Consider the following 20,564-nt stretch of genomic DNA (forward strand, 5'->3'; position numbering starts at 1 on the left):
TGTTCTCTTTGGCGGCTGCTGAGAAGAGCTGCCAGATCCATTAAACAGACCTAGAGGGCAGGAGCTGGATAGGAAAGGAGGCAGTCAGATGGGAACAGACACACATCATATGGTGGATTGGTGTGTTTGTGTGTGTGTAGGAGTGAGAGAGAGTGAGGGAGGGATACTGTGATGCCAGAGCTGCTGCTGCTTTATTAGAAAGTTAGAGCTAAGAATATTTGTCTTACCTGCCTGTTTAACTGTGTGACACCTGATCATTATCACACAGTGGAGTTTTTTAAACATGATTGATGATGGCGTTGGGGTTGTGATTGCTGGTAGAGTCACTTCCTCAGGGGACCGCCGATAGGACTTAGTCTCCCTGCTGCATCTTTGTTCTGGAGTCCCATCGGGGGACAAACCAAGCAAAGTGTTGGAGCAGACCGAGCTCCTGCACGCTTGATTTAGCTCTAGTAATTGGACATACTCTTTTCGACTTGGACAAAGTGATTACATGTTACCTATTCAGGCATTGTCCCTTGCAATTTATAGCAGATACTCGTAGCAACAATTTTTCTCCCAGATATGTCTGCAGTTTTTTACAGATTTGGTTGATACTGCTGTTTCTGAAATATGAACGCATTAGGAATGGATTCCTGTCTGCCTTTGTAGGTGGCGAAAATAAATAATTTTCCTATCTCTCAGGGCTTTTCATCAAAAGGTTCAGAGGTTCATTTTCTGTCTTGCTGCATGAATTTTAAACTGCAGTCACTCATACAGCAGTTAGATGGACTGCTAAGGAGTGAGACTGATTGGTAATTAGTGGTTCCATTTGCATCTAGTCTCAATGGGTACCAGGCTGATCAATGTTGTGTCAGTGAGAGGCTTTCTGGAAAAAGTGCTCTCCAATTACATTAAGATACTAATAGGTATGAATTTAGTGCCTTGGCCAAGGACGACCTGGCTGCCTCTCAGCGGCTCAGGTCTGGTTGCAGCCTCCACTGGATGTGTAGTTACGTAAGGTCCTGCTGCTCTCGTGCGATGGACTGACAGCCCGTGTATTAATAATGATTCTCCACATAGAGACTTCTATCCTTTGCCGCTCAGAAGGAATATGAATCAGTCGACTAATGAGAGGGCTGCCGTTCCCCTCCTGAGAGCAGACCAACCACTGCTCTCTGCACCATGTGGGTGAACCCAAGTGGAATCGGACGCAGCCGAGGATGCAGCAAAATCCATGTGGTCATTTGTGGCGGCATGACGTTTTATCCATGAGTCCAGTCACCAGTAAATTGCCTGTGCTCTGAAGACAGGTTGAACCCCCCCCTCCGGCCCCCACTGACTGGTCGAACTCTTCTCCACACTTAACAACTGTAACTGGACTGCTATTGTTAGCAGTCTTGAAGCTGTAATTTTCAACAGAACAAAGGGTATTGCAACCGATTGATACATTTTTTATTCACAGACAGGCGCTTTTATGTGCTGTTCGGGGAGAAGAGATGTTTTAAGATGTGTGTTCTGCCCCTGGCGTCCATTGGCACATCTTCTCCTGACTCCTGTTTAAACTGAGTTCAAAATGATAATGAGAGCAGTGAGCAGCCAGCAGTCCCCCAGTGCTCTGGTGAGCAAAGCAAGAGCCACTCAGGACTCCTCTGGGCCACTAATTGGAACTCTAAATCATTGTGTCACCTGTCACTCAAGGCAGGCTGTGGGAATCCATAGACTGTCTGTGATCTCCAGCTTAGGGAGGGACGAGACGAGTGAAGGTGGGCTGTGCTCGGCTTTTAAAGCAGAGAAATTCTAATGACAGCGAGCTGCAGAGGACAGGGGAAGAGCACTGGATGTCCTTTACCAGAATAGTTCACCCTTATGCAACGGTAAGGGGCTTAAAGGCTGCGCCAACATGGCTGCCGATCTTCCATCAGTGTGGTTATTGATTGAAGATTGAGAGTTGGCTGCAGTCTCCAGGATCTTGTTGTTCCCCTGTCCTTCCTGTTCACCACCTTGGAGTTTATTTGTTTGGTTTTGGCTCTTCCTCACTTTGGTGTCGACTTTCTTTTATGTACTGTTGGCTAGAGACGGATGTAGTCAACCATGCTTGTTTTGATATTCATGGTGTGGCCAGCTGCTTCAGCACTGGAGTGTTTACAGTATTCTTCTCTGATCCCAAACCATTTTGTGCTTGTGCCTCCACCAACCTATAGTCTATAAATTGCGGAGAAGGACATGATAACCACATGCTGTCAGTGGTGTGAAGAATGGTTCTCTGGTCTTGAGAACTACATAACTTCACCCTTGATTTGAATTCTTCTTGATGGTCCCACTCCCTCGGGTTAACAAAATCCTAAAAGCAGTGTTCAAATGTTTTGTTGCATCTTCCAAAAGGCGTTGGAATCAGAAATTAGAATTTAGAATACCTTTATCAGAGAGGAAATGTACAATGTGACAGCAAAAGTAAATACTAATTAAGGTTCATGCATAAAATATTAGAGATATAAATTACACAAATTACACCCAGTAGTAGTAGTAGTAGTAGTAAGTAAGTACCCATCGAGGTGGAGAACAATAAGTACAGTAGTAGTATTATTTAATAAGTGTAGCATGTAGAAGTAGTGTGATCCAAAGCCAGAACAACATGGTTGTTTTAACTATTTAAGAAACACTATTCAGTGTTGTATGAACTAATGGCAGGTGGACAAAAGGGTGGGTTTAGTAGGAGTCTGGATTTTCTTGCTTTAGAGTCCTGTCAGTCTCCCTGCTGATGGAAATGGAGACCCCCCCCCCCCATGAGACAAACTATAAGGGGAATATATATGGAGTGAGAAGTGGAGAGATGGGACGTATTATGGTTTCAAAAAGGCAGAGCGTGGCTGGAGTAGGTGCAGTCTGAATAGATAGAGCATAATTGGAAGCTGTGAGGTGACAGCTTCAGGGGGGCCTTCCTCTTGAACTTCACTTACCATCATAAATCAATTCAGATTTACAGTTGCTTTGCTCCTCATTTTGTCTACTGGTACAGTATGACTGGTCTAAATAAACAGTTAGTAAGCTATGAATAAGTGCCGGAAACCTTTCCTGTTTTTCTGTCTGCCTCTATTCACACTTTATTACTCCTATTTCTGGTCTGCCAGAGTCAGCATTTAATGCCATGCGGATTCTTTGCCTCATGACTTTGCATTATTTCTACCTCAGGGTGAGGACTGTGCTACAATGTGTCCTCCGGGTCTATATGGGCCGAGCTGCATGTCCACCTGCTCCTGCCACAACCATGCATCGTGCTCTCCATTCGATGGCTCCTGTATCTGCAGGGAAGGTACAGTATAATGGACTCATTGTAAAAGGTTAAGAGCACCTCCTGAGCTTTATTAGATATGCTACACTGACTGCACCTTTTACACCTTCACATCTTCACGGATGAACACTTGCACACTTATAGAGTTAGTACTGATCTTTTTGCGCTCTGTGCTTGAGAATGTATGACTCAAATCATAGAGGATGTTGTTTTTGTATACATAATGACTTATGCACCGGCAAATTACCCTGCCCTTTAATAATACCCCGCTTGAACATTTGTAAGTGGAAAATTCCACTTACAAATTCCATTGTCATGTAAATGTAACCTTTAACTTAAAGATAACCTACATTTGTTTCCTTTATTTAATCAAATAAGACCTGCTATTACTGTGTATAGTATCAAAAATAGTTAGGTAGTTCGTTATAGTAAACAATCTTTAAAGTTATCTTCTCTGCACAAATCATTTCGGGAAATGTAAAAAACTTTTTAAAAAAAAGGTGAAGGCCTCACTGCTGAAAGTTCAATCGTGTTTACACTTGCAGCCAAGTTTTTGTTTAAATTTGGTGTTTAAAATGCTCCGAGGTCCACAGTTGATTTCCGACCTATAGAACCAAGCACAGGTCTTAATTTTGACCTGTTGTAGGCACTGCAGAAAAACTTCAAAGTCAGTAATCCTGTTATGAAGATGAATGTCTGTACAAACATTGGATTAACCAATCCAGTGGTTGTTGAGATATTTCAGTGTAGAACCAACCATCTGACCAACATTCACCGGCCCAAATGCCATGCATTGCAACAAATGCATTTTATCAGAACGGAATAGTTTTTACCACTCATAGCAATTGATCATATCCCTTGAATTAGTCCCTTTCATTTATCTTAAATGCTGAAACCCCAGGCCGGGAACCACTGTACTGTACACTTCAAACTTTTGTTTTGTGTAATTCGAAGTGACTACATTTATTAATTGAATACAGCCAATTATAAAACTGTTCAATCTGTCTTTGCTCTGTCTAACCCCAGGCTGGCAGGGCGTGGACTGCTCGCTCCTCTGTTCCAGCGGTACGTGGGGTCTGGGCTGTAATCTGACATGCTTATGTGCCAATGGAGCTGCATGCGACCCTATAGACGGCATCTGCACATGTTCACCTGGGTGGAGAGGAGAGCACTGCGGCGAGTCCTGCCATGTAAGTTTCTCTTTTATCTTTGCTGCACCATTCAAGGCATGCCTTATTTTGCCCATATGTGAAGTTTTAAAGGTATGACAATGAGTTGTTTTCATTGTCAGGATGGCACCTATGGGTTGGAGTGTCGTGAGCGCTGTGACTGCAGCCATGCTGACGGCTGTGATCCAGTGAGTGGATACTGTCGCTGCTATCCCGGCTGGACAGGTCAGTAATGCTTTAAAAAAAAAACTAATCAGAGCAGGCTGGGAATAAGGATGGAAATAACCTCTAAGATCTAAACTCTTTGTATTTGTCCCTATCATCAAATCAAAGACATCAGAAATAAAGCCAGACGTGCTTATGATCCAAAACAGGAGAATATACCGGGGCAATGGATTGAGTTTTACACTATGTTTATATATGTTTTGTTCATTAAATGTTGAATTTGTTTTGCCACTGAGCCGACGGTGTGTAAATGAAAAATGTTGAGAATGGAGCTCTAAATTAATTCTCTTGGATAACACTCTCTGTGCTGGTATGCATTCATGCTTATTACATCCATTATTGGTTATACATCTGAAGTGACTCGCCGGATAAATATTTGGAGACAGAATCAAATCGTTGGCCCAGAGTCCTCTCATAAGTTTTAATCACGGCCTCTGATACTTTTATTTTTTATTTGTGGCTCTGTTAATTATTCAAAGTTCCTGGTTGTTGTGCAATCTGACTGAGCCAACTGCCATATTTATTAATTTGAGTGTTCGTTCTTTCCGAGTTGTCACAGATGTATTGAAAGTAGACCTCAGCTGGAAATGAAAACGTTATTGCAGCCAGTAGCAAATTACACAGACAGGAATACGGATACAAATTACACTTAAATGGATAAACATTAAAAAAGCAGAAAGCCTACTATTTGGTAAGCGGGGTTATTAACTGATAGTCTGGTTACAAATAAGGTGCAAAAATGAAGTGCACTGAGCTAGTGTGCAAAGAGCAAGGGTATAAATAATACGAATGACAACAGAATAATATGCATGGGCGTCCTGTTTGAACTCTTTCCCCCTCTAGACACACATTCTTACTTTTACATGTCGGCTCATTGTTTCTTGTCATTTCAAAACATTTGTTTACAGCGAAGGAGGTGGAAGTAGGAAAGTGTGAATGTCACAGCAAGGGTGAGGATCATTATGCTCAAAAATGAAGCGTCACATCTGAATGTCAAATACAGGGGCTATCCGAGGACCGGGTCTCTGAGCCTGGGTGGAGAGGTGCAGTCAGGGAGGGAATAGATTCAGCAGGAAAAGGTCACGCCTGCGAGCTCTCCGCAGCCCCCTCCATTCAGCCTCTTGAGTTTAGGGCATTTATTCTGGGAAACAATGTGGGTTTTATTATCTGCAAGAGCGGTGCCGGCAAAACGTTCCTCTCATGCTCTGAATCCTGCCCAGGTCGGACCATCTGTCAGCCTTAATTGAGTCACCGGGGTGCGTGGCTGGGGGCAGCATCTAGCCTATTGGGCCGGACAAACACACATGCATGCGCTCTTCAACCGTAGAGGCTTGACAATTGGCTCTCTGAAGGAAACAGCACCTAGAGAGAGGAAGATGTGGGTTTCATCTCAGGAGTCAGGGATGAAATAAAATGGCTATTTACAGAAACTGTGGAGTTGTTTTTCTCTTGTAAACACGGTCATATCACTGAGCATGCTAGCTCCAGAGCTGGTATTGCATCCTACTATGCTGTCAAGTTGCTCTTTTTATTATAGTGTTTTTTGCATAAAGCAACTCTAGATATGTGAGCGAGTAAGTCGTCTATAACCCACACAGTTGTTGCTGAACTGTCGTAAGTCTGACATCAGCCTACAAAGATGAGGAGTGCTGCGACTGGACACTCAATGCAGGGTCTTCAACCCAGTCCATGTTTAATAGGACTTTTATTTTATGAAGAGATCCCATGTCATAGAGCAGGTAATGTGAGTGTGTGTTTACATGCACTGAGAGAGAGAGAGAGAGTCTTAAAGCGGCAGAGAGAGGTTTGCGTTTCTCTGCTCACTCTGTACAAATTGGATAGTGGGACCTCTGGCACTTCTCAGTGAAAAGCCTCCTTTGAAGATGCTTCAGTTCTGGCTTCTCTCGCTCTTTCTTCTTCTCCCTCAGTAGGCATCCAAAGCCCCTCTGTTTGTCACCATTAGACTGAAAAGTGTGATGCTCTGTCTGCATTCCTTTTCTGACAGTGAAGGCAGTGATGGTTTGTTCTGCCTGACCTAGCAGAACCTCAAACACACTTGCACAAGCCTTGCCCTCCTTTTGATGTCATGGCAGGGGCTCCGACTGAATCACTGCTACCGTGCCCCCTCCTCATCAGCACTAACATTTCCTTTCCTTTACTCCTCTGTTGCAGCCCTAAGGCGCCCTGGTTACTGTATAACATTAGTCCCCAGAGTTTAGCTCAGGTTTAATTCAAAGGTACTGCTCTAATGCTGCTTTAATGGCCACACCATTCTCAGATATTCTCACTCAAAGAAAATTTCAAATGAGGCTTCGAACTAAGGGCTGCTTGAAAGGTGTGTGTGTGTGTGTGTGTGTGTGTGTGTGTGTGTGTGTGTGTGTGTGTGTGTGTGTGTGTGTGTGTGTGTGTGTGTGTGTGTGTGTGTGTGTGTGTGTGTGTGTGTGTGTGTGTGTGTGTGTGTGTGTGTGGTGTGTGTGTGTGTGTGTGTGTGTGTGTGTGTGTGTGTGTGTGTGTGTGTGTGTGACTGTAAGTGTGTGACTGTAAGTGTGTGTGTGACTGCAAGTGTGCATATGTGTTGGAGCAATATATATTTTATATTTTTAGTCTGCCTCCATGTGCAGTACATGTGATGTTGCCCCTCAGTCTTTTTAAGGCATGGGTTTGACTGACAGAAAGCATGCTGCTTTGATGGATATGCTAATGCCTTAATGTGCAAAGCTAGAGTACTGTACAGTATGGATGCAGTGTTTTGCATTTGTTGGTTGGAGATGCAGCAAACACCCACAGTGACACTTGCAGACTGCGCTCTTGTAGCCTGAGATACTCGCTCGTCTCTGTGCACTACCCCGGCTCTGCTGAAAGAGAATGGGAGACAAGCTTGGCTTCTCCGGAGACTCAACCTTGTTAATCAACACAGTGAACTGGCAGGGAGCTCCAGTCAGATCAAAAATAAAATGCATTTGAAAGGAAAACGGAGTCATAGAGGATGGGCTGAACTAAAAAAAAAAAACACTCTCCAAGCTGCTTCTTATTCAGGACTGAAATCAATTGAGGATCCTTGCTGGGTGAATAACCCTCCAAAGATCCACTGTGATCAGGCATTGTGAATGCTGTCCTTTTGATGATGTGTTCTTACAGATGGCAGGCTATTTAGAGTATTTCATTCAACAAGTCTTTGCTTTTCAGTGCGCATTCGCTGAATATTTTCGTGTAATGTTCCTGCAGGAATCCACTGTGATAATGTGTGCCCACAAGGCTTCTGGGGACCCAACTGTTCAGTCAGCTGTTCCTGTCAGAACGGAGGATCCTGCTCTCCAGAGGACGGGACATGTGTGTGTGCACCTGGATACAGGGGGACGTCCTGCAAAAGAAGTGAGCCTCCTTCTCTTTCATTAAACCACCCTTTTCTTTATCCAAACAGCACAAGCCTTTGAGCTCCGCCGTAACAAACCCCATCACAGGATTGACCTTGCTTTGATCTTTGCAGAATTGTTGAAGGGTGAGCCTGCTGAGGAGAACACTCAGTTGTCGGCCATAACTGCTTGAGTGTAAACCCTTCATCACTGCTATCACTTAATCACAGTGTCTTTACCCCGACAGCAACACACACACACACACACACACACACACACACACACACACACACACACACACACACACACACACACACACACACACACACACACACACACACACACACACACACACACACACACACACACACACACACACACACACACACACACACACACACACACACACACACTACTCAACCCCCTGCCCTGTCCTCAACAGCCAAGTCGCAGTGGGAGACTCGCAGTCCTCACCCAAGGCTCATCAGAGGGCGTGCTCACTGGGAGTGCTATCCCTGCTTTTTGAACAGGATCGGTCTGGGGCTGCTCTCAAGTGATGAGCTCACTGATTGACAGTGAAATTCACAGTCACAAACGTGTAAACATCAATTTGAGCGGGATGTAAGACAGAGAATCAAACAAGCTCTCTCTGTTTTTGTGTGTGTATGTGTGTGTGTTTGTGAGGAAGTTATTACTCCTCCAAATTCAATGTTTAGACAGATAATGTTCTCATCAGGGGAAAACCTCATAACCGCAGTCATGCTGTTTTCTCCTGTAGAAACTTTAATTGGAGGATTAAATCCTCCTCCAGATGATAAAGGTGTATCCCACCTGGTGCTTTAAATCAAATCAAAACCCTTGGGGTACATTTAACATTGCAGTGTTGTCAAGCAACTACCAAGGTTGTCTTTGACAATTCCTAAAAGGTTTCTTGCTTTGAAAATACCTGATTGTCTCCTGAGAGTGGTGATTATTGGAGTAGGAATATAACCAAATCACCAGCTATGAAAATAGATACATAACATTTCATTTTGTAAGGGTCTCATACTGAAATTAAAATATATTTTTTATATAACTGCATTCTCTTATCATGCTTGCACAGTTAACACTCTTTTTATAAAACGTTAGTATAATCACCTTTCTACCACCTTTTAAATATATCTTAACGGTCCACATTATTTCAGTAAAATCTGCATTAACACACAGTGATGTGTTTCCTAAGGTTTATAGATCATCAAGACTTAACATAAAAGGGACTTTCATGATTCTCTTAACTATTTTTACTACTCCATCTCTGGCAGCGGATGAAATGAGAGTGATTACGATAAAGACTGACTTTTCTGCTTCCTCCCTCCATTCACCCTCTCTACTCATTCTTGATTTTTCTATATAATCACTCTTGTTATTGCCTGTTACAGTATTATATACCTCTTGTTGCACCAAAAGTTGTAGACTGACCCTCTCTCCTCTCCTTCAACGCTCTCCCTCCTGCAGTCTGCTCTCCGGGGTTTTACGGGCACCGCTGCAGCCAGTCGTGTCCGCAGTGTGTGCACAGCACTGGGCCCTGCCACCATGTCACCGGACACTGTGAGTGCCTGTCTGGCTACTCCAGTTCACTCTGCAACCAAGGTGAGTAGCCTTGCTGAAAAACGATGTCTGAAAATACCTGCTGTTTTGTGTTTACAGGAAATATGAGAAAAAGTAGATAGATAGATACTTTATTGATCCCAATTTGGGAAATGTTTGCGTTGCAGGAGCATAAAAAACAAGGCAATAAGAGAAATTCAGACACAAGAAATAAACAGTCCAAAATGTTTCTGAAATAGAAATAAAATAGCATTTACAAAATATATGGAAAATATACAGTATAAGTATATCAAATACAAAACATGTCGTATAACGTACGTATTACCCAGTCAAAATTATATGGACTTTAAAGTTGCTACTGTATATCCCACAATGTCTTAAGGTTCATTTAAAAATCTAAAAAGTCTTCTATCCCAGCATTTTGTGGGAGCGCCAGTACCTTTCCCTTCAGCCCTCGCTATGATCAGTGGCTCTAATAAGATCAAATGGATGACCTGCTGCCTCTCCCACTGGCACCTGAGCCTTGAAACTTTTAATAATGGCTATTATCAGTGCACTCCAGACCAAAAAGAAATGAAAACACTTTCAACAGGATCCTGAATACCGCTGAGACCCACTATTTTAGACCAATAATTTGTCAAGTAAATGTTGCCATCCCTCTGCCTAATCTGCAAAGAGAGCTGCATGCAAATTAGTTTTCATGAAAGAAACAACACATGTGCAGAACAAATGTCTTCTTCTCAAGTTCCCATCAGCAAAAACACGTGGGTTTGCTATCCTGGCACCAAGATGGTGGAATGAGCTCCCCATTGACATCAGGACAGCAGATAGCTTGCACATCTTCCGGCGCAAACTGAAAACTCATCTCTTTCGACTCCACTTCGAGCGATAGAACTATTAACAAAGCACTTATATACTAATAAAGGGCTGGCTTATCTAAAGCCAGTTGAGTAGCACTTGAAATGTTTTGGCTCTATGAAACCTGATGTACTTATATGATTCTGTTTTCTTCAAGGTTGTGTCTTCCTGGTCGAATGTACTTATTGTAAGTCGCTTTGGATAAAAGCGTCAGCTAAATGCAATGTAATGTAATGTAAAATAGAATTCAAGGCAAACAGGAAATGTATTAATTGTTGTATTGCCTTGATGTTTGAATCACATACAAGATGTAGTTGACAGAAAACATCCTAACCTTTATACAGTTTCTTATTGAGCCTCAGATGTGTGTGATTAACATGGTGCACTTTTACAAATAGTGAGAAATGTTAGCATATCTTACTTCAACAATTAAATTCAGTGCTAGAATATTTGGAATATAGTGTGGTGACATTTTCTTAAATATGTTACTTACCAAACATTTAAAGGGAAACATATACAGTTGTTGCATGTAAAATGTCAACTACATATTAACTTTGTATTTACTTTTGTTACATATAAATCGGATTTCAGTGCATCATGGAGGCTTTTTGTCTGTCCATGAGCCACCCTTCAATAGCTTAATGTCAACAGTTTGTCCACTATTGACTTGTGAGTGATGATTTATGTGGCCGAAGGTGTTTGTCATGTCAGGGATTCTTCACCGGCTATAAAGAGCAGTGAAAATCACTGAATTGAGAAAGGACACATATAAGCGTACTGTAGATATCACTTCTAATGATACACCATTTTATCTTTAAAAGAAAGGCATAAGGGAACTTTTGGACTCCCTGTCATGGCTTTGAGCAATGTCTTTCGAATAAAACTTTAATAGTTTTGCTGAAGGATGAGGAAAAAAAAAAAAAATGAGAGCCCTAATTTGTCTGGTCTGTAATTACTGGTAGGCGGTAGGCCGCGAGGGACGAAGGTGGCCAACAACACACACATTCTCCTCTTGTCGAACCCTGTTATCATCGTATCTTGTCCGCTGCCCAGCACACACAGTCCCCGCCTAATGAAGCTCTCCTGGTGTGTTGAGGCTTGAATCCCCAGAAGCAGCAGTATGGGGAGCCAACCTCTGGCCTAATGACAACCTGCTTGAAAGAGCTCTCGAGAAGAGGGGAAAACCAGTTGAAATGTAATCATTAAAATCAACCCACATGAAAATGAGTCAGATTCATTTCCTTCACAGCCAGCCACCTTATCTGATTTTTCTAACGCTGGGCTATTCTCTTTATATGAGACCTTTGATGTATCTGCTGGTGCTGCAGCTCCCTGATCCCGATGCTTAGATACACCTTGATTCAATTTGTCTCACGGGCCAACATGGAAACACAATGGTGGTTTCACTGGGAATGAGATATTTTATTCAAGAGTGCCGGAGAGCATTGAAATATTAATTTCATGAAACATTTATAGAGTGGTCTGTGTACATGGTCTATTTTAATTATGTGGCACATCACTCATTTCACTCTAGTGAGTGGAAATGGGGCAGTGGTGCCACAGGAGGCAGTGATTGACTCCTCCTTTTGTTTAAACAGATCACTTCACTTCATGTCCACTCTAATAGAACAATATCATCCATTAGAGCAATATGTGTACACAACCTTTCACAGAATGAGTTTGTTTGCATAAATGGACTCACAATAATTTGTCCAAGTTTGATGTCATAATGTTAATGGGTTTTATTATTTTCTGCATGTGAGTGATAATATGCAGATAAGGGTTTTGTGAAGTGATTATTTTTCTTTTTGTGTGTGTGTGTTTTGCAGTTTGTCCAAGTGGCAGGTATGGGAGAGCCTGTGCTGAGATCTGCCTTTGTACCAACAACGGCACCTGCAACCCCATCGATGGCTCCTGCCAATGCTTCCCTGGCTGGATAGGAGAGGATTGCTTTCAGGGTATAGCTTCTCTCGTTCACCTTGTGTTTGATCGGCTTATTTGATTTGAAATCCCCTCTCATTGTCTGTCTCCACTCCTAATTTCCCCCTTATATCTACCTTCATATGCATTAATCATTTTCATGACCCTACACATCCGAGGAACTACCCTCAGCCCGGGCTGATGTAAAACTGATAGCTTGCTTAAATGATTGTTGTAATACATTATGCTCTTTGATTTACAGCGCTGGAGGCCAAAGATCATTAGCAGAGCTTTGAGCTGTCATGCCTTGAAAAGTCTATGTGTGGTTTTTATTGCATGAACTACTTATATACAAAAAACGTATGATCAGATTGATGACACATTACTAATGCTTCACTTTGGGTTATTCAACCTGACACATACGTCTGCTCTTTATCTGCTAGTCTAAATGGAGCCATTTCCATTTTTCTCCCATGGGAGACAATAAAGTTACCTTGACCTGAACTCTAACCTTAACATATTTGCTCTAGGAGGGAGGTTCTGCAAGGATCTTTGTTAAGTGCATGCATTATTTGTATGTGTAGAAAATATTAAGACATTCTATCAAACATATGGGTTATGTTTCGTGTATGCATGCATGTGTGTGTGTGAGGATGTGTGACCATGGGCTTGACTGTGTCTCTGGCGTCTGCAGCCTGTCCCTCTGGGCACTGGGGCCCTGATTGTCTCAACTCGTGTAACTGTCACAACGGAGCCCAGTGCAGTGCCTACGATGGGGAGTGCAGGTGCAGCCCCGGCTGGACCGGACTCTACTGCACACAGCGTGAGTCTCTGCCGTCCAGTCACGTAGACACACACTGTCATCTACTGGCAGTCCCACAGAACTGCAGCAGATGACATGTGAGAATCATTTTGGGCAACCGGATGATGTTAGGTTTTTATTTACTCCCCTTTTTTTCTTCAGAGGGAGCAACATCCAAATAACGCTAATGGTCACCCCATTGATTTGCTAATTATACATTCCAGTCATTCACACAGGGATAGTGCACATCATCAACATCAGTCAACTAATTTGAATTCCATTATCTAACACCCCAAGGGTCTCTGTGGTGTCATGCTTCTGCTCTTTTGCATGGAAATGACTTTTGTTTGAACTGTTTTGCTTTTTTCTCACATAGACTTTCACTATTTCCAGTCGTCTCATTCTTTATCTCCATGTTATGCTAACAGCATAACCACATTTTCTGCTGAAGCAGGAAATGTTTAATTTCCATTCATTCACAGTGTCCTTTATTGAGTGTGCTGCAGAGACATGAAATAGTATTGATTTCTGTTTTCCCCTGAGATATGACCTTGACTCTTTACAATGTCTTCCCCTCTCTTTGTTTTCTCCTCCCCTCCCATCACAACATTTTCACATCTGTGTCCAGGTTGTCCTTCAGGGTTCTACGGCAGAGACTGCTCTGAAGTCTGTCGCTGCCAGAACGGTGCAGATTGCGACCACATGACTGGCCAGTGTGCCTGCCGCACAGGCTTTATTGGGACGAGCTGTGAGCAGAGTTGAGTAGGCCCACCACATTTTATCGCCGAGCAAAAATTACCTTGTGCTGTGTGTGTCCATAAACACTTTGGCTCCCACTCCCTAAGTGCTTTAATTTTGATGGATGTAGTAATGCACCTCTCTCCCATGCAGAGTGTCCTGCTGGTACATTTGGATACGGCTGCCAGCAGCTTTGTGAGTGCCTCAACAATGCTACCTGTGACTACGTGACGGGGACGTGCTACTGCAGCCCTGGATATAAAGGCATCCGCTGTGATCAAGGTGAGGGGTGATCGAGATGATCGAGGCTCTCCACTGTATTATCACTCAAACACAGATGTGTACACATTGTTTAAAAAACCCACTCTGTGTGTTTTCTCTGTAGCAGCTCTGATGATGGAGGAGCTGAACCCGTACACTAAGATTAGCCCAGCACGAGGTTCAGAGCGCCAATCTGCCGGAGCTGTTATGGGCATCATCTTTCTGCTCCTCATCATCATGTCCATGCTCAGCCTGTTTGTGTGGTACAGGCAGAGGCAGAGGGAGAAAGGCCATGAGATCCAGCCCAGTGTGTCCTACACACAGGCGATGCACATCACCAACACAGACTATTCCCTGTCTGGTAAGCTGTTTTACAAACTATAAATGTATATATTCTCACTATGGACACATGCTTCATACTAGGGTGGAAATGTAGATCTACAACAATTAGCTAATAACAAAAATCCTTCCTCCAAACAAAAATATCAGAACCAAAAATATGAAATATCTAAATATCTGTGTTTTTGTAGGTGTTGATTGGTCAAAACAATAATTTTAACTATTGATTCATGTATTGTTGGCAAAGACAGATATTTGTGATAAGATCTTTGTGCATGCACAAAAAAATCAAACCTTGCCTGTTGTTTGACCCGCAGAGTGTGGCAGTACGGTAGTGAGGACCAGCGCTGCGGAGGTCAACCCGGCACAGGGCAGCGTTGGCAGCAGTGGGCAGTGCTTCTCCAACCCCAGCTACCACACTGTGGCCCAGTGCAACGTGGTCTCAACCATCTCCAGCAACCTGGACGGCACTCTGACCCTCAAAGTAAGATCACTCTCCATATTTATATACATTTAACGTAACTATATAATCCATTCATTTACTAAGTATAAAAGCAACACACACTGTGCTCTTTCTTTCACAGCCGGGCACTTTGAAAAGTCGGAACGGCGCAGAATGGAGAGCCTACTGCAACCTCAATGACCTCGGTCAGTTTACCTCTCTTACGATAAAACAACATACACAGCCCCATTTTTAGACTTTGTAGAACCGTCACTTCAAGGGCAAAGGCACATGAGTCGTTAGCACAAACGTCATATCGGCACATCCTGGACCCAGCTACCCTGTTCTGAATGAAGATGAACCGAAGGTTTCTTGTTAGACATAACCTTTGCTCTGATTTTGATAAGATATGCGGGTTGGACAGGGAGAGCTGTGGTGAGGAGGTGTACAGGGTCACTGCGAGCTCATTAGTCCTCTTTCACTTCCCCCAGTGGCACATCTCTCTGTGATGCCTCACTCTGGGTCAGAAACTGCCCTCCAGGGCTGTGAATTATAGATAATTAAGTGTGACAGAAAATGACTCTACAATAGCTTAAATATTTTCTTCAAATACCCATATTAGATTTATAAACAATACACAAACATGTAATAAGTCCTTTATAATGCATCACTCATATTATATGTACTGTAGTTGTTTAAGAATCTTCCTATAGGCAACCAAAAGTGAGAACTGCTGTATAAAGACCGAACAATAACAACGAAGAATATCATAATTGTTAATATATAATGTAAAACATGTCTTCGAGAAATTATAATTTTTAACACAAAGTGTACATTAATGAACACCAAATTACCTCCAGTCATAAATTGACAGATATATGATACTGTGTGTCTTTTCGGAAAAGAAAGTATAATTTCCACATTAAAATCCATAAAAGAGCATAAATTCCTACCTAATTAAATTAAAATAAAATACATATCTTTTCATTTCTAAAGTTTTCCTGCTAGACACAAGATGTTTGCTACCTCACAAAAAGCCCATTATTGATGTATGTGCAAAGGCGGCTGCAAGTTATTTTACATTACTTTTGTAAGAATTGCAAATTAGATTAAGAATTACTTCCAAAATAGTTGTGATGACACAAATCACAGCACAGAAAAACTCCATGTTCAGCAGTTGAATGTGAAAACAGCCTTGTGTCAAACTCTGCATGTACAGTATGTACTTCACAGTGAAACACAAACATCCAACTGGAGGAACACGAAGAAAAACATATTTGCAAGTTAAGGGAGGTCGACTTTAAATATGTGTCTCTTGGTTTGTGGTGATACAAACTGAAAGAGATTGGAAATACTGTCATTCACAAATCTAAATGTCCATGACTAATTCTCTGTCGTGCTTGACTTAAAGTCTGATGTCTTGATTTGCACATTTTAATTTAGTGTGAGAGCACACAGCAGATTGATCATAGCGACAAGCTCCTCTCAGAAAGCAGTGCTGTATGTTAATTGATGTAGCGTTAAACAGGCTTGTCCTCTCTTCATGATGTGTTGTTGTTTGGCACACATCCCATTATGACCACAGTCAATTATGCAACCTTGTAAGCCTTGAGGGAAACATACAGTAACTCCTCATATTCTTAATATTTTCCTAAATAATGACAAACATAGCACTTTTTAATTAGATGTTTTCTGTAAACGCTCATGCATTTGGGGAATTCATTTATGGTTTTTAACAATATTTTGACATTCTTTACAGATGTTCAACAGGAGGAGACACAGAGAAGCTCCAACAAAGGTAAATGATGTGTTATATATAACAGTGTGTGTTTGTGCTGTGTGTATGTAGGAAGGTTAGCAGACATGCTGCATGTGGTATCCTGTTTAGCTTCACCAGCACCAATATGCTCGACATGTCAATTTCCCCATTTGGTTTAATTTCCCATCGGAGACTCTCTCACCCCGAACCCATATCCTTATATTCTCCATGATTTATTTGAAAACTCTCTGCACTTTGGACAAGATCATGGTGGGCTGGGGTTTTGTTCCAACAGTAATTGCTGGCTATGGCTCAGTGCCTGATACGTCATTTGGTCTCCCACACTGTGCAGTGGCTGCTGAATGTGAGGGACCCAGGGGTGTGGAGAGTGGTCTGAAGGAGCTCTGCTGCGGTCTCTAATGAGGCCTCTTATCAGACTGATGAGACTGTTATGGATGAGATGAGCCTTCCACTCTTTTCCCCTTTGTACTCTGATTACTATCTACCACCATTAGTCACCTGGCGGAGACAAAAAAAAGCACAACTCTTCACAATGTTTCTTGCCATTCTCCAGACCGTACTAATGTCTATTTAAATTGTAGTGGTCATATCAGAGTTGAGCTTTAATACCCCTGCAATAAGTCCGTGACAATTCCTTAATCTTTATTGATGGCGAATATGTCCTTGTCTCACGGCTACTGCAGATTACATCAAGAGCTCCATGTGCAACAACAGCTCCTGCTCCCTGAATAGTGAGAATCCATACGCCACCATTAGAGACCCACCAGGCCTGGCTTGCAAGCACACAGAGAGCAGCTATGTGGAGATGAAGTCCCCCTCCCACCGGGAAGTGCCCTTTGGAGGCACTGCCACCCTCCTGGGCAGTGCGGGCAGGAATGTCTATGATGTTGGTGAGTGCGTTATTGCTCTGCTGCGTGGAGCTCAGCGGGGTCCTGCAGCTCGTAGCCTTGCTGGTCATGCTCCCTGCTGAGGGCCTGTGCAGACTGTGTAAGCCTTTATAAGGGGAAATGTGAGCTGCCTCTATTGCATGTGCTTCTCTTTTCTCCTTTTGTTCCTCAGCCTGTGCCTGACACTCTTCCTCTGTGTTTCTCATGTTCCTCTCCTACTTGTGTTCCTTCCTTCTTTCCTAAACTACTACAGAGCCAACAGTGAGCGTCCTGCAGGGACCCAACGGCATGGCCACCGGTTTCTCCCAGAGCCCCTATGACCTCCCCCGCAGCAGCCACATCCCCAGCCACTATGACATACTTCCCATGCGTCACAGCCCCACACACACACCCCTGCCACCCCCAGAAAGCCCCAGCTCCCAGCTCTAGAGGGCAAGACCCCCTGCCCCGGCTCACAGGGAGCGGCAATCGTCAACCAACTTTCAACCAACGGCCCTCCCTCTGTCTCCGAGTGTGTTCAATTAGATACTGAGATGTTGATATGTTGAGATGGAGGGACAGCCACAGCTCTTCTGGACCCTACTCTCTTTGGCTCCTTCACTCACATTTTTTGGAGGAAGTGGAGGAAAGAATGTCCCACACACCAGCGACCATTCAACCATTTTATTTTCCTATAGAACCGACCACTCAAACTGCAGCCCGGCCTCTTTATGGACCTCCTGAAGTGGAACATGATGGTTCCGTACAGCAGCGTACATGGACTGGGCGGACAGATTATTTACAGGGAGACAGACATCCTCACACTCATTTCTACCCCATGATATAGGGTTACTATTCAAGGGAAACCAAGTGTTTATAATGCGCCCTAAACAGAAGTGATTTTCTCCACAGGAAAGGAAGGTATATATACTAACCTTGACTATTTTGAAACGGGTGAGATTTACTACATACACATCAGAGTTTATGAAGTGCCACTGTGTGCAGAAGCTGCAGATCACATGCAGCTGACTGGGATTATGGTCTGCTCTGAGGGGAGAATGGTTGAGTCAAAAAGAAGAGGACTCTCTGTGATAAATGTTAAACACAGAAATCCAGCAGAAAATTCAATAAATAAATGAAAATAAAAACAGATACAGTAACTATGAGTTCCCTCCTCACTGATGAAGTGATCAGATATTGTGTTTTTTATGTGAAAGCATTTTCTTCTTGCAAATGTCTTAGTTTACATTTTTTAAATATTGGGTGTTAAGAAGGGATTGCTTTTACCTTTTATGTTTTGTATTTATAAAGCTAATGGGCTTATTTATTTATTTATATTAGTGATTGTGACTTTTAATTAATGTGACACTAGAGTTAAAAAAAAGATGAGCATGATCAGATAATGGATACCCACTGATGTAGATAACACACAATTTATCTTCTTGTGAGATGATCAGTGTCATTTCGTGTGTGTTTTTGAAGTTATTAAAAATGTTCTTTCTCTCTGTCAGATTGTAAATTAAATATAAAGTTTCAGCTGACCAATTCAAGACCCACGATATCCTGTGCAGTATTTACAAAGGGAACCACTCTGTATGTAAAAAGTCCATTTCTGGAATAATTTATGTTTGTATCAGGCGTAACGTATATATTATTGAACTGAATTTATTCATTCACTATGTGAATTCCATTTCACCCCCTGTAGAAGCAATAACATGTTGACAATCGATGCCCAGGCGTTTCATTAGTGCTGGACATTATGACATCTTTGACCAGTGTGGTGACAGTGGATCATATTTTACGTGTCTGTTTTTCCTTTGAGGAACTTTTTTCCAATTGCTGTCATATCAATGCTGCTTGTTGTTTTGGTACTTAAGTTTCAAATTAAAAGCCTACTCTGCCATCAGACACCTGGTTTGGTCAGGTTCTCGTGTCAGTGTTAGACAGGATGTCTCTTTTCATCTGTTGCTGTGAATATTAAAATGTCAGGGGTATGAATGGTGACAGGACTGATGAATGAAGAATTGAACTCTAACAAATTAGATTTTTTTATTTAAGTCCGCTACTGAGTACCAAACTGTGGTCAAAAGTCTACAGGTGAGGAAAATCATGGATACCATTTTTTCTTGTTAAACATCTCAAGGATGAACGAAGAGACATTTCGTCGATGTGCTCTCATGTTTAATAAGCTTTTTCAGAGGAGTGACAACTATTTAATTCATAAATCAAAGGCCTCACCATGATGTACAACTTGTGAATTTAACAACATTTTATTGTTTGAAATATCTGACAGAGATTTTTTTATGATGGCATTTTGTTTCTCTCTAACAGTTTTTGTATATACAATAAGATAATAAATAAAAACACGATGTATAGTTTTATAACTACCCATCCTTGCATAAAGAAGTTACAATAATCTCCACGTTTAGACTCGCTACCTCCTAAAACAAAGCTGCTTACATGTTATTCTATTAATCAAAATGTATAATACATGAGAACAATGAGAAGCTTTACTTTCTATACTTTGATCATTTTTGGCTGGTAAATGTATTCAAGTATTTGAGTTTTCAATGCAGGACTTGATCTTGTAAAGCAGTATGTTTACACTGTGGTTTTGCTTTATTAAGTTAACCAATCTAAATACTTCTTAAAAAAATCAGTCACTAATGTTGCATTTCTAATAAACCTGGTATTCACATTCAACACTTTCTTTTGCACAATTGAACTCATCTTCATTTTTGTTAAGAATGTTACATTTAGCCTTTGCTAAAGGAATTCAGAATGGAAGCATTGAATCACCTTTTCTTTGCATTTAGAGAAAATTCGACCAGCTTTCATAATTGCTGCTTTCAAAATACTTCAGGGTCTCTTTATTCAGTAAGGAACTTTTTCCACTGCAGCTATAGCTGAGGAGTAGAATCACTGGAGGTCTGCAAGGACAACATGTGTGTTT

The 20,564-nt window shown here is 42.1% G+C and overlaps 1 protein-coding gene across 5 annotated transcripts in view; it reads left to right on the top strand.

The window, feature by feature from the left end:
- Positions 1-20,273, top strand: part of megf11 (multiple EGF-like-domains 11) — an 80,025-nt gene extending 59,752 nt beyond the window's left edge. Inside the window, exons 12-26 of one of the 5 annotated variants that reach the window (XM_034204956.1) lie at positions 3,172-3,292; positions 4,298-4,461; positions 4,563-4,665; positions 7,891-8,037; positions 9,513-9,647; positions 12,293-12,421; positions 13,078-13,206; positions 13,814-13,942; positions 14,077-14,205; positions 14,312-14,545; positions 14,841-15,007; positions 15,108-15,171; positions 16,725-16,763; positions 17,429-17,635; positions 17,886-20,272. In XM_034204956.1, coding sequence (XP_034060847.1) covers positions 3,172-3,292; positions 4,298-4,461; positions 4,563-4,665; positions 7,891-8,037; positions 9,513-9,647; positions 12,293-12,421; positions 13,078-13,206; positions 13,814-13,942; positions 14,077-14,205; positions 14,312-14,545; positions 14,841-15,007; positions 15,108-15,171; positions 16,725-16,763; positions 17,429-17,635; positions 17,886-18,061 — 2,073 coding nt within the window. In that variant the 3' untranslated portion in view covers positions 18,062-20,272. Of the gene's footprint in view, positions 1-3,171; positions 3,293-4,297; positions 4,462-4,562; positions 4,666-7,890; positions 8,038-9,512; positions 9,648-12,292; positions 12,422-13,077; positions 13,207-13,813; positions 13,943-14,076; positions 14,206-14,308; positions 14,546-14,840; positions 15,008-15,107; positions 15,172-16,724; positions 16,764-17,428; positions 17,636-17,885 lie in introns of all 5 variants that reach the window. The other 4 variants (XM_034204955.1, XM_034204954.1, XM_034204958.1 and 1 more) reach the window with 4 other exon arrangements.
- The last annotated feature ends 291 nt before the right edge of the window (positions 20,274-20,564 follow it).

This window comes from Gymnodraco acuticeps, unplaced genomic scaffold, assembly GCF_902827175.1.
Source record: "Gymnodraco acuticeps unplaced genomic scaffold, fGymAcu1.1, whole genome shotgun sequence".
Lineage (NCBI taxonomy): Eukaryota > Metazoa > Chordata > Actinopteri > Perciformes > Bathydraconidae > Gymnodraco > Gymnodraco acuticeps.